The sequence below is a fragment of the Anneissia japonica genome, unplaced genomic scaffold, assembly GCF_011630105.1.
Source record: "Anneissia japonica isolate Jap-2015-1 unplaced genomic scaffold, ASM1163010v1 scaffold25213_len355544_cov161, whole genome shotgun sequence".
Classification (NCBI taxonomy): Eukaryota; Metazoa; Echinodermata; class Crinoidea; order Comatulida; family Comatulidae; genus Anneissia; species Anneissia japonica.
Window position 1 is genome coordinate 144444 of NW_022755918.1, and position 17466 is coordinate 161909.

The 17466-nt window shown below is 34.7% G+C and overlaps 3 protein-coding genes across 3 annotated transcripts in view; 2 read left to right on the forward strand and 1 right to left on the reverse strand.

The window, feature by feature from the left end:
- LOC117123769 (serine-protein kinase ATM-like) overlaps window positions 1-2132 on the forward strand; it is a 49728-nt gene extending 47596 nt beyond the window's left edge. The window contains exons 62-64 of the mRNA XM_033269781.1: window positions 23-137; window positions 357-420; window positions 706-2132. Coding sequence (XP_033125672.1) covers window positions 23-137; window positions 357-420; window positions 706-1011 — 485 coding nt within the window. The 3' untranslated portion in view covers window positions 1012-2132. The remainder of the gene's footprint in view (window positions 1-22; window positions 138-356; window positions 421-705) is intronic.
- Window positions 2133-4700: 2568 nt separating this feature from the next.
- Window positions 4701-12909, reverse strand: LOC117123770 (ATP-binding cassette sub-family B member 7, mitochondrial-like). Its single transcript, XM_033269782.1, has 13 exons — window positions 12757-12909; window positions 10662-10736; window positions 9726-9920; window positions 8993-9122; window positions 8221-8407; window positions 8017-8098; window positions 7449-7800; window positions 6929-7086; window positions 6588-6751; window positions 6173-6302; window positions 5694-5865; window positions 5209-5312; window positions 4701-4961 (listed from the first exon to the last, which is right to left on the reverse strand). Exons 1-13 carry the CDS (start codon window positions 12889-12891, stop codon window positions 4701-4703), a joined length of 2145 nt encoding a protein of 714 aa, XP_033125673.1. The 5' UTR covers window positions 12892-12909.
- Window positions 12910-16639: 3730 nt separating this feature from the next.
- The window catches only part of LOC117123785 (sialidase-1-like), a 14637-nt gene continuing 13810 nt past the window's right edge, over window positions 16640-17466 (forward strand). The window contains exon 1 of the mRNA XM_033269799.1: window positions 16640-16910. Coding sequence (XP_033125690.1) covers window positions 16686-16910 — 225 coding nt within the window. The 5' untranslated portion in view covers window positions 16640-16685. The remainder of the gene's footprint in view (window positions 16911-17466) is intronic.

The following is a 17466-nucleotide window of genomic DNA, read 5'->3' on the forward strand; positions in this document are numbered from 1 at the left end:
TTATATTGAATGGATTTTTTAGGTGTTGCATTTGAACAAGGCAAGATTCTTTATACTCCTGAAACAGTTCCCTTTCGTCTTACAAGAGACATAGAGGATGGAATGGGCGTTGCTAGTGTTGAGGGAGTATTCCGGCGGTAAGCAAGGCACTTATTATTATTATTATTATTATTATTATTATTATTATTATTAATATTTTTATTATTATTATTTATTATTAATATTATTATTTTTTATTATATTATTATTATTATTTATTATATTATTAATATCAATCATGTTATTTTAGGTATAATTTTTATTATTGTTGTTTTTATCAATAATGACATTTTTTTTTACAACACTGCTCATTTCAGATGTTGTGAGAAGACGATGGAGGTAATGCACAACTCCCAGGAGGCTTTGCTAACTATTCTAGAGGTGAATTATTCTCTCAATTAATTTTAAGCATAGTTCCCAATAATAAACAATGATAGTAAAACAGTATTATCAATAATATTGATAATACTGTAATCCTAGTAATAATTGTTTTAAAAAAATATTACTTTTGTACTTTGCTTACATTTTTTTTCTAAAAAAGGTATAAAAAGTCGCTTAAATGTCTTGTCTAAAAGAAAATTAAAAATTATATATAACAATGTGATACTACAGTGTCACATTGTATGATTTTCAATTAATCAATTAATGCATTTATTTTGTTACTAGGTGCTCCTCTATGACCCCCTCTATGACTGGACAATATCTCCACTGAAAGCTCGCAACATCCAACAAACTGACCCAGATGCATCAATGTTGAGCACAACATTGGATTTTGATGGCAATGGGGGCAGTAGCACAGAGGAGGTGAACAAAATGGCCAAGAGGGCGCTGTTGAGACTGCGCCAAAAACTGCAAGGGGAGGAAGACGGCGTAGTGCTTAGTGTTAGTGGTCAAGTTAGTAGGTTGATACAAGAGGCAAGAGATTTTAAAAACTTGTCCGGATTGTTTCCTGGTTGGCAGCCATGGCTTTAAAGTTTTTATCAGACGAATATGTAGCTCTTTTAATGAATAAATTATTCATTAGATTTTGGTGCTCTGCTTACGTCTTTTATGTACAGACAGCATTTACGTAATTGAAATAATCATACATCTCGACTGCATGTTTTCATTTATTTATCTTGGTTTTAAGCTGTTTTGAAGTTTTGTAAGTGATGAATATTCATTTTTTTTAATGAATATTTATGTCATAATGGCGTGCTGCTTAAATTGTTAGAATGTATATGCTTGTAATTAACAAAAACTATTACTTATTTTTATAATATAAAAAATAGATTTTTTAGTGCTCATCATTTGCTTCAGAAAAAGGAAAAAAACAGTAGATTTTACAGTATAAAGTAACCTGAAAACATTATTAAATTAACTGAACTATAAAATATCATAGAAACTAATCAAAGAAACAAGTAAGGATTGCTTTGGATGTTGAGGAAAATGCTGTATTGTGGATAACTCGTGAAAGCTTCTTTTCTCTTGCGTGGTTCTTCGCTACACATCAACTTCAAAGTTGGTAGGCCAGTCTGCGACCTCCTCTGAGACGCCATACAGTTGCTGCATACCTCCTGATGGTTTGGACAAAAATTAACAAGGTGGGAAACTAATTGAATGGCTTCAACACAATTACACGCTGGAAAGGTGTACATGCGCCGTCGGAACAGTGCTCGGCTCTTCTACCACATCTCATGAGCAGTGCGAGATGGTGCCAGTTTCGTCTTGCTAGGTTGGCACCGGATGGTAAATGAAAGGCAAGGCTGGAGATCAATATATTTCTAATGCATTGCCAGAACTTCTCCAAGACTCCTTCCACAGCAAGAGAGTTAATTTACTCTAGAAGGAAACAAAACCCACCTACAGTAGTATATGTAACATTAAACTCTTCCAATTATAAAAGCTTTTATCACCATTTTTTTAATTTCATATCATTTAAATTCTAAGACTATAGATTGTGCATGACTAGAAATACTCCCCAAGGTGTAAAGAAAGTACTTTTATTTGCAACATATTTTTTCAGGATACATACACATAAGGAAAGCAAAATGTACAATACTAAACTGACAATGAATACCATACTGTTTTAATGTTTGTTTATCTGCTCTTGATAAAAGTAACATTCTTTTTAAAGTTGAGTTTTATAGCTAATACTTGCTATAATTTGAATAAATCCAAGTTGAGTATATTCAAAGTCGATCGTACTGTACTATTATTTGTATTATTAAACGTTTTTCCGACAGTACTTCTCTGCCCGGGACCATATTCAGGGGCAGATACGGAGATGTCCAAAAGTTGAGGGGGGGGGGGGCGGAAATGGGGCCGATCGAGACAAAACTACCTTAGGAAACTTCTGTTTTCTAGATTCCCGAAAATAACCTCCGAGGAGGTCGATTTTATTTATTTATTTTTTTTTTACTTTTCACAAGGAGGACCCCGGGGCTGGCCTGATATTTATTAGCTACCTTATTGATCCCTATCTGTTTGCTAGTGTCAGCACCTCTTTAAAAAACTGTAGAGAATGATGTGTATGTAATTGTGCAAGTTCAATACACCATTCCTATACACTTATAGTCATTTTGTGGTTGTTTTTCTATTTGTGTGTGTATTTGTTTTCTGTGGTGACTTTTTTGGCCCCAGGACAAGGATGAAGGGTACGCTAATTGGCCAAAAATAAAATTTTATTTTTATTCAAAATTGTCATTATTGGCGGGCAGTGGGCTAAACAAGGTATAAAAAAGTCTTGCGAATGCCTGAAAGGTACCATTTACTACTGCTGTCGCTCCTGGTGTCTTGTTGCTGCTACTACTACTACTACACGTTTGTAGTAGCGGTTTGGCACAGGTTGGCTTCTAAACTTCGAGGGGTTCAATCCCCTCACTGTCAACTTCACTTTTGTCTTTTGGCAAGGCACTTTACTACGGTCTCCACTCAGCAGTACAAGTGAGTACCTGATAGGTTCAAACACAAAGAGCGCTGATTAGATTACTAGCTACAGTATTATGGATTTGATCCAATGAGCAGGGGTAGTAATGTGATGCACTTGTGGGAACATATTTATTGTTTCACTTGTATGAAAACTTCCACTAGGAAATAAAACACTAAGCCAGTATTGCACTTTGTTAATTTTATTATTTTTGACGTCCCCATTAAATATTCTTTATAATCTCAGTATTTATAGTCACTAAATAAATATCTAATCTAAAATGTGCAAAAATAAAAAAACAAACCACAACATACATTTATATATTGAATATTCATTGATAATACAATTTATAGACTTAAAAAATGCTATAAAACGAGTTACAAAAACTACCCTCACCTTAAGACACTACTTCCCATCAGGCCAATAAAAAAATAAAATTTGTGTTGGCCATGTTTTGGAAAAATTCAAAAAATGGGTAGGTTGATAGGAAAAGTTACACAAAAATACAACAAAAACCATTTTAAAATCTATATTGAAGAGCAAAACTGTCGCATGGCCTATTCCAGCCTTTTTAGCTCAATTTCGAACATATTGTGTCAGTCGGGCGTGGCCAACACAATTTTTTTTATTTGGCCTCATTATAACCACTACAAACATTGGTGGTGCTAGGATGGGGAGTCACATTATGAGAATCTTTACAGACCCAAGTTAAGGGGTGGGGTGGAATAGATTGTTAACATATTTCAGAATGTTGTACAGTATTTGCATAGGCTTATCTATTATCAGGAAAAATAGAAACTGATTGTATTTATGACAGGTTTCATAGACTTCTCAAGTTACAGTAGCAAAATACATTTCAGTAACCAAATCTTTATATTTCCGTAAAAAAAATACAAAATTTCCGTAGCACCTAATAATTTGTCTTGAGTGCAAAATATGGGTTAAACTAAATTACAGGTACAGGATAATAACAGCTGTGGAATTTCAAACAAGCATGACAGGATGAAGATTTCCACACGAAAAATTATCAGTAATCTGACAAGTATGAGTTGTTACAAATGTTAAACCAAAGATCCTAATGGAAAATTGATTTGTTCTGGATCTATTTATTAATGTGTCTAGGCCTAAGATAAATTTCCGCAGTATAGTATTTGAGAAGTCTGGTCTGCTTTTTCAAACTTTACATGGAGGTGATTACAGATCATGTTGTACAGTACAGTATTGATTTTTACCTAGGAACTGATATCACTGTAAGTTCGGCCAATGGTGTGTACTCTCATAAGTGACCACTTTACATCGGTCTGAGGGTGGTCACTTATGGGAGATTCAACTTCACTATTGGAAAAAAACAAAAAATATATAGCATCCAAAACTGATATAACTAAAACTATTATAATTATTATTCAATTGCACATAACCTACTTAAATTTAAGCAATGGAGTCTTAAAAAGATCTGAAGGCATGCAATCCCTGATTATCCTAGACATCCATACAGACTATGTTTGCCATATAAATTGAAAAATATTAGATCAAGGTAAAATCACCACATTGTCGAATGAAACACAGCCTGTTTTAAAAAACGAAGGGGCTACCAACAGTAGTTTAGCAGAGTCTAGTACGAGTTAGACTAAATAGCCCCTTGGTTTCAAGATACTAGCTCTTAAAGCGACTGATTTTACATCAATTTTATTCAATTATAATTTTTTTAAGGTTTGCGTAATAATTTTTTCCTGCTTGACCCTTATGAGCATCATCAATGTTTGAGTTCCTCAGAATCATTCTCCTCCACCTCACTGTCGTCGTAGTTCTGTAACACGGCTTTGTGTTGGTTGTTCCACAGTTGTGTGTATAAACTATCAGGGTTGCTAAGCAACGTATAGTGGCTTCCTCGTTCTTTTACAAAACCATTTTCAAGGACAAAGATCTCGTCACAGTCAACGACTGTTGAGAGACGATGTGCTATGAACAGTGATGTTTTGCCTTGGGTTACTGTTTGCATCGAGTCTAAGATATTCTGAAAGAAAAAAATTGGTATAGTAATAATCATACTGTAATTGTATCAAAAAATTTATTAAGATACATAGTGTTTACACTGTTAAATAGCCAACAGGACAGTAACTGAATGCACATAAAAATATTGTTTTGTAATCTGTTATGCACTACACAATATACTTTAACATTTCTGGTTAAAAACATAACTTTAGAGGAAATACTGTACCTATTCTTGAATTTTGTTCACGTGATGGCGTGATGTTGCTTACCTGTTCTGTAATTGAGTCGAGAGACGAAGTAGCTTCATCGTATAAAATAATTGGAGGGTTCTTGAGTATAGTCCTAGCTATTGCAACACGCTGTTTTTCACCACCTGCAATACAACATTTTATAATAAATCGGATATGAAAATATTAGTTGCAAGTAAAATTTGTCATTGTACTTTTTCTGAATTGTTAACAGAAACATTTTCCCCATTCAGCAAAGCTGATTGATTTGAAACATTGATGGAGGTATGGGAGTGGAGAGCTGATCACTTATATTCTTTAGTTTGGGCCCCACATTAAAAGATTTGCATACAGTGGGCCCCCTTTTCTCAGAAATATTCTGTAATTATCTTTTGTAAAGGCACCCTGAATGCTCTATACCTAGTTTCTTAGGCTTTGAAAGTGGGGAGCTGATCGTAATAAAATCATTTTAAATTCATTGTTTTCTATAACCATGAAACAAACTAGCTGTAATATACCCTCCCTACCTGATAGTTTGAGCCCTCGTTCTCCAACTTGTGTATTGTAACCGTCAGGCATTCTTAAGATACTGCGGTGAATATCAGCCATCTTGGCTGCTGTGTACACTTCTTCTGCTGTTGCTTCCATATTGCCGTAATTTATATTATAAAAAATTGAATTATGGAATAGTACTGAATCCTGGAATGAAACAAAATAAATTAGCAACAATCTAATCATTATATACAGTATGTTGAAACTGATGTGAAGTTTATTTAATAGGAATGATGTTTTTGCCCATTTTGTACATTCACAAATACTTGCGAAAACATTTTTTTTTTTCAACACACTTGGATTCAGTTTCAATTATAATTTTGTAAATTGACATTCCCCACGAGTATTATTAATTCTGCATTACATTTTATGATTACAAATACTAGATATTACAGCTAAGATTATTTACAGAAAACAATATTTCATAATAAAAATGCATTAATGTGGTGTTTACCTGGGGAACCACACCTATGCTGGACCGTAGACTCTCTAAGCTTACATCACGTATATTCTGACCATTTACTAAAACTCTACCTGACTTTGGGTCGAAAAATCTGTATAACAAACGAACTATAGTAGATTTCCTGTTAAAAGAAAAATAAATTATTTAAATGATAAGCTTCATTAATAAAATACATAATTTTTTAGAGTGCAATTTTGGGGCAAGTGGTGCTATTATACTCCTTTAATTTGGTCAAAGTATGGTGTGGCTGAGGTGGGTCCCCTCTCAGGAACCTTAGACCCTCTTCTCTAAAACCACTAGTGACACCACTGCTAAAATGTTATGTATCCATAAAATATTTTATTGTCAATACTATAGTTTTAAATTATCATAAATATTATTATATCATAATTATCAAGCATCTCACCCTGATCCACTACCACCAACAATAGCAACCTTCTTGCCTGCTGGAACATGCAATGAGATGCTATTAAATATAGGTTGACCATTCACGTACTCAAAGCACACATCTTCAAATGTTATGGAAGCTTCTTGTGGGCTTATCGCCAATGCGGGGGCTAACACCTTATCCTGAAAGAAAAAACATTGAAAATGTAGCTACTATACACTATATCAGGCCTTAATTATAAAATATAATGCATATAAATTTATTTTTATTATGAAAATAACAATAACATGTTACCTAGCCATAAAAATCTGTTGTTTTTTTCAGTCATTAATGATTGATAGTAGGAATATAACATTTACCTTAACATTTGGTTCTAAGTTGAGAATGTTAAACATTGTCTTCATATCGATAAGTGATTGACGAATTTCTCGGTACACAGTGCCAAGGAAGTTGAGAGGCAAGGAAAGCTGGAACAGTAAACCATTGACCATCACTAGGTCACCTATCGTCATGTTTCCTGAAAGTTGGAAAATAGGTTGTAAATAAATCAACAGAGATCACAAGTTGAAGAAAGCCACTTGATGGAGATATAGTTAAATGAATCGAGCATTCTTAAAAACAACCAAATTCATTTTGTTATACTTGGTAATACCATCACCAGTTGACTTTTTGGAAATTTTCATTAATATGTGGAGTATAATAGGTTAATCTCCAGAGGAGATTATTGCTTGTTTGTGGGAGTGTCTGAGGCCATCCTGATTTCTAGGAGACTTGGGTCTTGCATGCAACATTTATTTTGTGCTCTTTTTAATGTTTTCATTTTATAACTATTACCATTATTTTGTCAAACTTTCTGATTTGGCTGTAACTTTGACTTACCTGCAATAATGCCCTTACATGCCATCACCATGATCAGAGCTAAGGACGAGCTGAACACTATATTCTGTCCAAAGTTGAGAATTGCTAGGCTAGTTGATGTCTTTAAAGACGCTTTCTCAAACTGAGCAAGTGATTCATCATATCGCTTGGCTTCGTGTATCTCGTTGTTGAAGTATTTAACAGTTTCATAATTGATGAGCGAGTCAATAGCCAAGTTCCCTGCCTCGTTATCCGCTTTATTCATTTGAACTCTGAACTTTGTCCTCCAAGAGGTGATACTGAGGGTAAATGCAGCATAGGCTGCGATGGTTGACAGTGTTACTAATGCAAACTGCGGCCCACATCTCCAATACTGAAACAAAACCAACAAGCGTATCCTCATTATATTTATGCTATTGAATCTTTGTGTACATGCATAAAAATGGAAATCTAACTCTCTCTAATGGGGTCCAGTGTCTGTGTACAAAAGTCAGACAGATAAATTCTACTGCAGCCTCAATAAAATACACCTTTTAGAAGAAACACAATACCTTGATCAAAGGTGGATTATTCTCAATTATAAACTTACCAAAATACTTGCAACTAAACTAACTTCAAATATGGTAGGAACAATGTTGAATACTAAAGCAGTGAGTATAAAGTTGATGCCTCTGTAAAGAAAGAAAATATAAGAAGAAGCATTTATAAATTAAAGACATCATAAATACAAAACAAATCAAAATTAACTTTGTGCAACAGCAACTTTCAAAAAATAGGTATATTTTATACATACCTACTCCCTCTGTCAATAGCTTTAGAGAGGGCGCCTGTCTGACGACTCAAATGGAAACTGAGATCTAGGGAATGCAGATGAAGGAACACATTTTTGGCTACACGTCTTATCGAGTTCTGAGCTACCTTAGCGAATATTGCATTTCTGAGTTCATTGAAAAGGGAGGCACCTGCTCTTGCTGCTCCATCTATACAAGGCAGGGAAAAAAAATGGAGATGATTAGTTGACAGGGTATTCATATAAACCACAGGAAAGGGTTATAAAGGATTGAAATCATGAAGCAAAACATGTTTCAATGGGATGCTTCCAAATATTTCAGATATGGAAAAAGTTATGGAAGAACTGAAGTGCATTGAATTGTGCAGTTGAGATGTGAACAGTTGAGGGTTTGAATCTAAATGTGTTCTGATGGGAGGACCCGACTGGTATATTTGGTATAGGGATCGTGGTTGTTTGTTTTTCATCGGACCTTACTCTATTAAGAGTTCTTTAATAATATGCAAGAGCCTCAATCCAGTTACATCAATGGTTAAGTTTTAGCTGAAACTCTAACAATATGAAGTTAAATCAAGAACTCATTCTCAAGGATCTTCACAGTTGAGCGCACACACAGTGACTACCAATAGTTTAACCAACTGCAGTAATCTACAGCACCCTCGCTAGATTTATGAGTATTATTAATGTATAAACAAGGTAATGATTCAAGTTGACAAAGAATAACATTGACAATGATGATAGATAAACGATTGTGATAATTATCGCTGAAACTTACATCCTATAAGCAAAGATGTTGCAACTGTTATTGCAGTGCCTCCAGCAGCTGCCACCACTCCCACTGCTTGACCGGTGTTTAAAACGTCCACTGCATACTTGAACATGAACGGCACAGAGACACTAGCCATCTAAATCAAATAAACAATATTAATAAGAATCATCATTAAAATTATTAATGTAACAATTATTACAAATATTAAATATATAAAAACAAATTCTCGTAGTGTGGGCAGTATAATAGAGGCAGTAGAGCTAAAAAAGATCTATTAATCAATCAACTATTAATCAATCAGCCGAGTGTTTCTAGAGCTCCTCATGAGGGCAGTATAATAGAGGCAGTAGAGTTAAAAAGATCTATTAATCAATCAGCCTCATGAGGGCAGTATAATAAAGGCAGTAGAGCTAAAAAAATTGCACTTTCGCAATGGCAAATTATTCAGCAAAAAATAATGCTCAACGACAGTGAAACCGCATAAAGGGACACCTTCAGACCATAAAGAGCGCAACTTTCTGTTGCGGTGTCTGTAGTGCTAAAAGGTGTATTCTCTTGATTTGTGTCCAAAAAAGAGTCTCCGTAATAGGGGTGTCCCAACGGAGGACTCCGACTGTATTTCAAAATGATCTCATATCACTTCATTTTTTCAACTAACCTTCCCCTCCCCACTTCCACCTTCCCACTAGGCACCCATCAGGCAATATGCCACTGGCAGACTACCACTCTACTTGCTTACCTTTGAGCCAATGAGCAGTCCCACAGCAATCACAACTCTAGCTTTAATCGAGGTTGCATCTTTCGGCCAAATATATCTAGTCATGGCCTTGACAATCTGCCAACCATTCGATCCACCATTGTTACCATTTTGGGTTACATCACCAGGACCGTGTCCATGGAAACAGCTTCTGGTCAGGATAGAGCTCTGCCATATCTGCAGAAAACATCAATCTGATGCCATTGGTATTCAAGAAATGATGCATACAGTGACTCTAACACCAACAGTATTTTTGTTTTCCTTTACTGCACAAGAATCATTCATGTTTGTTCACACTAACAAGTTTTATGTGACATGTCTGTTCACATTATCACGCTTTATGTGACAATTTTGTGTAAATTGCCCATAAATGGGCATAATAATGTCATATCACAGCTGTTTTTAGGGGTTTTAGTAGCTTTAGTGTAATAAGATGGGCAGTCATATGGGGCTGGAGGAATGTGGTCATTAATTGGAGGTGGTCATTCTTTGGAGGGGTCTTTAATAGTGGGACACCTGTCCACACCTGCATAGTGTGGACAGTCTTGTCTTAATCACATTACACTTTTGTACATATCACACAAAATGGAAGTGCATTCATTACTAAATAATTTACATTAATATTGATGAATGCTACATATCAACAATGCTAGATAACCCAATTACTCAGTTGTCACATGAATGAAATCACCTGATGCTCTGTGGGATATATTATAACCATCCATAATTATGGTAGGCCTACAAAGTTCATGATTTAAAATAGTTGCTTTTTAGTTAGACATAGTTTGACAGATTTCTCTAGGGTTGTCAACATCAATACTATTCAACGTGTTAGGATCTTTTGACAAGGTAGGTAAGGGTCTTGATTCTAAAGCACTTTCTGAGAGATATATCCATTCTTCATTATTGCACAATTACCGGTGGCGTATGTAGAGCAGTTCTTGTTTTTGAAGCCTGACCGATATGCTTTAAGCAAAACAATCTGGATGAATTCTGAAAAGAAAATGTAGTATCATAATTCAGTGAATGGTAAAAATTAAACATGTTTATTTGCATTGGGTTTTTTAGTAGTTTAAATGTTATATTTACCAGACTTTGATGTTTATTATATGATAGTCATTGTTCTTTTCAATACATCTTACACTTTAATTAGTAATTTGTATCAGTGGTGGTGCCAGAGGGGGCTGGGGGTCTATAGCGCCCCCCCCCATCGGGGAAGCATAGCCCCGCCCCCCGTTGGGGAAGACGAGTAAATTTTGTCGGGGAATAAACAAATAAAAAAAATAATTTACTTTCATTAAACTATTTGTGTTAACTTTTCATCACAATAATAATAATAATAATAATAATAATAATAATAATAATAATAAGAATTAATAATGTTCAATGAGTTCAATGAGACTAATTAAAAATATTTTGTGTTCTGCTATGAAAAAATGCTCGTTGGGATAGCCTCATGATGCTTGGAATACATCGCAATAGGGGAAGCAACCTCGACCTTGACAGCGTGGTTGACAGATTTCATGCAAAAATTCCAAAATGTAGAATTTTACTTTCAAGAATGAGGATTTGAAAATAAATTAGATGGTTACATTGCATACTCTTTTGTTTCTTGTTTTATTCAAAATATTTTGGTTTTGGAAGCTGATTTCGACATTAGAAAACATAGCCTACATGAAGTCATATTATAGTAGCTCAATGCCTATCATATAAGTAATAAAAATTCGTCATAATTCATCAAATATCTATGGCTTGGCCCCCTGCACCCCCACCGGGGGCCCTAGGCAGCCCCCGGCCCCAGCCAAGTGAGACTCGATCCGCTTCACAAGCCCCCCCACCGGGGCCTTTAGCCCCTCCGTCGGGCAGTCCTGGTGCCATCACTGATTTGTATACATTTTAGATTTTACTACAAGTAGTTTTAAATGTTATATTAACCAGACTTTGATGCTTATTATAAGATAGTCATTGTTCTTTTTGATTCATTTTATACAAGTAATTTGTATACATTTTAGATATTTTACATCACAAGCATTTCAGTCTATTTGTGATTTGAATAAATTGGAATGGGAATTAATTTTATTTTAAATATTTTTTGTTCATAATAAATTAACAAAATTCTAATCTAGGCCTATGTTTATGTATCCATTTATTTAAAATTATTTAAAGTTAGGACTGGTATTGAAGAAATTGAGATTGAGGTTTAAAAGGAAATTTTAATTTGTCATCATTTGGTTTTAGGCCCAAGGCCAAAGATATGCCAAACAGCAAGCTAATTATTTCTGTTAGTGGCAAACACCTTCAAAAGACAAATATACACACAAATATCTACATAAACCCTTCTTAGGACCTTAGGATTGAAAGGCAAGCATCTATATAGTTTTTAAGTTTACTGTGTTTGCGCAGATAAACTTTAGAGCTATGCTTCAGGTTCTATACATTTTTTCTCTTTTTTTTTCCACCAATTGTAAATTGTATTTATGATGAGAACTGACATATTTATAAAAATGTATATAGGGCCCTATATACATTTTTTTTAATACATTTTCACGAATTGGTGTTCCAACTCTACCCATCATTATCCCACTCAGGGATTTGTAATTGGACTTACATTTTGATAGATGACCAATGGCTGATAGTAACTTCTCTGATAATGGACTATGTTTAGGATAATTTTGACCTAGTTTCTGCAGTATATTCATGCCCCTGTCAGTAGGTTTTTTTAAACCACCACAGCCACCAAGCTCTGACACACCACTACCTACACTGACTGTTTTCAACTGACTCCAATTCACAACACCCTTAGGCCACAAAATTTTGTTCTCCTGTGGGCGTTGGCCCATTTGAAGGATTATTCCACTTGACCTAGGCCTAATTCTACGTACTTCCAACAGGAAGGACCAGGCTCCACCCCGCTTTAACTTGACGATGACGAACATAAACCGAAATTGATGATAGGCCTGGCTAAGCCTAGCCCTGGGCCTAAGTAAGAGAACCAAAAATTGAATAATGCTACCTCAAAATTTGTTCTATACAACTTGACACCTCCTTCACAATATGGTAATTTAGAATACCTTCCGTAGAATTGAGAACTATGTTTTAGTATGTTTAATGAAGAGTTTATCTTCCGTGTTCTTAAAATACTAGCCATTATCAAAACACACACACGTATAACCAGGGTTGCCAGATAGTCGACAGGCTTCACGGCCAAACACACGCCATCTCACGGCCAAATTCGGCCAAACTTTTTTTCGATATCGGCCAAAATTCGGCCAGATTTTAATCCGATTAGAAGACAACAGTGGGTACATTCATTTGAAACACTACAAAAATTATACGAAACTCAGCGGTCATTTGTTAGAAATTGAAGAAATTCAAATGGTATACACAGAAAAATGTTAAAAATAAATAGCCTATGTTCTTTAGTTGCTGGCATGCAGGCCAATTCAGGGGCAAATCCAGAGATGTCCGAAAGGGGAGGACCGGGGGCGAAAGTGGGTCCGATCGAGATGACACCATCTTAGAAGAAATTTGTCTTTTTTAGACGCCCGAAAATAACCTGATGCGTTTGGGCAATCAATTTTTTTTTACCACCCCTCCTCCTAAAATCCACCTCTGCTATTTAAAATCACAATATTAAAATTGATCTAAATTTGATTTAAATGTATTAAATATATGTACATTGTAGTCGATCTATAGCAAAAATTTTAAGGGCCTGTTATTGGCAAATCCGTGGCTCTCCTTAAATAGAATGAATTAAGTTACATAGCTAGGAAACACAAACTGACGTTAAAACAAACCTATGGAAACTTTAATAAATACTTTTTATCTATAACTTTCGAAATTCGCCTCTGAATGTTATTGTCGCAGTACTTAAAGCAATAAATCAATGTTGCTATCAGAATTATTTTCTTCATTCTCACATGCAACCGCCTAACTCCAGAGTAACTTCGAAGAAGTCTCTGCAAAACTTGCTTGAAATTGGAGGTGCCATCGGACCCGAATGAGCATTGATATATGGCGCTCTACATTTTAAAGAACACTACGGCACCTAGGGCTACACAATTCAAGTGGGCAATAATAAATTACTTAAAAGTACAGTATTTAATTTATATTCAAAAGAAATTCAAAAGAGATAGAACCTCCACTAGTATACTAAGATACATATACAAAGACACACAATATATGGTACAAACTTGCAATGGACTGTCTTCATAAAAGCTTAAACGAGGATAAACTTCATAAACAATATATTTCATCCGAACAATTTAAATTATTAAATGTAACTTATCTTATATAAATAAACTCTCTTACGTCAAGTCGACTGAATCGGGGAACATATATTAAGTGTTTATTGCAAGTACAAACAAGTACAAGATTAGAATTAAATATAGAATTTAAGCTAACAAAAACAAAATATCCAAAACAAGTCTACGTTTCTACGTTATATTAGGCCTATATTGAAAAAAAAATGTAAACTTTTCAAAAATTCGGCCAAATATAGGTTGGCCGTGACTTTTCAAATGCTACGGCCAGGCAAATTTTTATACGGCCAGATTTGAGGAATCCGGCCGTCAAAAAGGCCAAATCTCAACCCTGCGTATAAGATCCGATCAGGGTTGCCAGATAGTGTAGTCGACATTCTTCAATTCACGGCCAAACACACGCCAACTCACGGCCAAATTCGGCCAAACTTTTTTTCGGGACATTTTTTTATCGGTCAAAATTCGGCCAGATTTTAATCCCATTTGAAGACAACAGTGGGTACATAATATTCATTTAAAATACAAAAATTGCACAAAAATCAGCGGTCATTTGTTATGAAATTGAAGAAATTAAAATGATATACACAGAACAAAGTTAATATTTCACTCTTTTTGTTCTTATAATAAACTTATCACCATAAATTAAATATCCAGTTACATCATGATAATAAATAATGTTCTTTAATTAGTTGCTAGCATGTAGTTTGCCTAATTAAAATCACATTATTAAGATTGATCTAAATTTGATTTTTAAAATGTAGTCTATTAAATAAAGTACATTGTATTCGATCAATTTATAGCAATAGTTTTAAGGGCCTGTTTTCGAATCTTCTTAGGCCTAGGCCTATATCAAATCCATGGCTAGGCCTAATTAGATTGAAATTTACATTTATTAGGTAATACAAACCTATGAAAATTTTAATAAATACTTTTTATCTAAACTTTCTAAATTCGCTTCTGAATGCTATTGTTGCAGTACAACAATAAATCAGAAATCATCTTTTTTCATGATTCTCATAGTTATACAACCTAAGTAGGCCTACCCTCCAGAGTAACTTCGAAGAAGTGCTGCGACACTTGCTTGAAATTGGCGGTGCCATCGAACCCGAATGATCTCGAGCATTTATATGGTGCTGTACATAAAGAACAATGCAGCGTCTATACAATTCAAGTGGGCAATAATAAATTAATTAAAGTATTTAATTTATTTTATTTTATTCTCAACCAAAAGAGATAGAAACCTCCACTAGGTTGAACAATACAAAGAAACACAATATGGTACAAACTTGCATTAAACTGTCTTCATAAAGCTTTAACGAGGATAAACCTCATAAAAATATATATATTTCATCCAAACAGTTTAAATTATTAAAGGTAATTGCTAATCTTAAATAAATTCTCTTACGTCAACTCGCCCAAAGGCGAGTACGACTATGAACGTTCAATGTAAACAAAGGTACACGATTAGAATTTTAAGCTTTTGTACAAAAACAACATGTCCAACACAAGTCTACGTTATATTAGGCCTATATTGAAAAAAAAATGTAAACCCTGGATCCGATCCTAGGTCAGGTAATTCTTTCTCATTCTTATTACACTTACCTACATTTAAAAAATGAGTAGTTGAGCACACGTACTCTTTTTTTCATGAATCGATGAACTCCAAAGGAAACGGGGGGGGGGGGGTTCGGGAGTTCTCCCTGGAAAATTTTGATTCCTAGATGGCGGGAAATGAGCTTTCCCGACTTCTGAGGTGTCTTTTAATGACTTTTAAGTTCTTCAAAATTCAAGATTTTCCCCTCTTGAAAACGGTCAGATAAATTTTTCTCATTCTTATTACAGTAAAATAGGCCTATTATGTGTGTACCGGTATTAATACATACAGAAAAAAAATGAGTAGTTGCATATCGTATACTTTTTTCCATGAATCGATGAGCACCCATCCTCCCCCCCCCCCCCAAAAAAAAGGGGTCGGGATCCTCCCCGGGAAAATGTTGATTCCTAGATGGCGGGACTCGAGCTTTACCGGCTTCTAATTTTCCCATTGTACCAGAAACAATTTCAGCTCACGGGTCCTGAAAAGGAAAGTCTATAATTTTTTTAATATATATTATTTATTTATTTATTGTTAATTTATAAATTTTTTCCCCAAGGGGAGAGGGGTCAGGGCCCTGACCCCCCTCAGATCCGCCAGTGGATGCCAAACATCAAAATATTGTGACATTAAAGATGTACCATCAGTCAAAATGACAGACAATTGCTTGCATTTAAAATAAAAGGTTTAAATTCAAGATAATATATTATTAGTTCCCACAGGAAACCGATTGAAAAAAGGTAGTTTTCACCGATTTACAGACATCTTATATATCTACAAAGTCCTTAAAATGATTTTGGGATCGATGCAAATGAATATTTAATTGCCCGAAAATTGAAAAAGGGATATTTTTTTCTCATTCATATGAATTTGATAACTTACAGTATATATATGAATTTAGCAATTCAAATGTGAAATTGAAAATTTTTATTTTTTTTTTCTACCTCATGACTAATGACACGCTTTAAAAGATAGATATCGCCCTCTATTGAGCTGTGTGGAAAAACATCGATAGTAAAAACACTTCCTTCTGCCTTGTCATTTCGATTCCGATCAGATGGCGGAAGTTCAGACTACGGGAAAGTAATGTCTTACTACCGTCTGCAGACGATTGATGAACAGGAAGATATGAATAATGATTTTCAGGGTTATCTACACAATGACGTTGAGACCACCCGCGTTGAGACGATAACTCGTCGCCGTCCCAGAAGATGCGGGAGAAAATGCCGAGTTTGCTGCCGTTTCTTCTTTTCATTTACCACCGTTGTTATTTTAAGCATAGCTACTTGGATTTTAATTGCTGTTTACAAGGTAAAAAGCCAATAGAAACTATAAAAATAAAACTGATTAAATTTTATGTTCCATTTTCAATTCAATTTAATCACTTTAATGTTAAAATCGTTCACATGAAGCGAATAATCGCATGTTGATAACGGTAGTCACTTCTTAGCGGTCACAACAGCGAGGTTTTATGAATATGTATAATTTTACCACAAACCGTTCGACACGCTCGATCGCTTTATTACTTAATGCATAATTTTTAAGGTAACTAGGCTGCCTCGAAACTTTAAAATGTTGTATCATTTATCGTTCTGTTACATGCGAGACTTCCCCAGAAATTATGAAGATGAATTCCGAGGACGATGGCGATTTTATTCCAACAAAACGTAAATACAGGGCAGACAGTATGGAATAATAATATTATTATCGTAATGGTGAACTCTGAAATTGATGTGGCACACGCAATTTCAGCGTATGAGAAGGAAACAATTTCCAAATGTGTCATTGAACACATTGACAAAGCATATACCAAATAAGGTAGGGACTAATTTATAATATCTTCTTATATATATATATACATATATAT

Excerpts from the sequence above, each read along its gene's own strand:
- LOC117123770 (XM_033269782.1), bottom strand. The coding sequence starts at position 12,891 with ATGGCTAGTATTTTAAGAACACGGAAGATAAACTCTTCATTAAACATA. Across the intron at positions 9,921-10,661 it reads CTGCTCTACATACGCCACCG|ATATGGCAGAGCTCTATCCT; the intron begins GTAATTGTGCAA and ends TGTTTTCTGCAG. Across the intron at positions 7,801-8,016 it reads GTTTAGTTGCAAGTATTTTG|TATTGGAGATGTGGGCCGCA; the intron begins GTAAGTTTATAA and ends GTTTTGTTTCAG.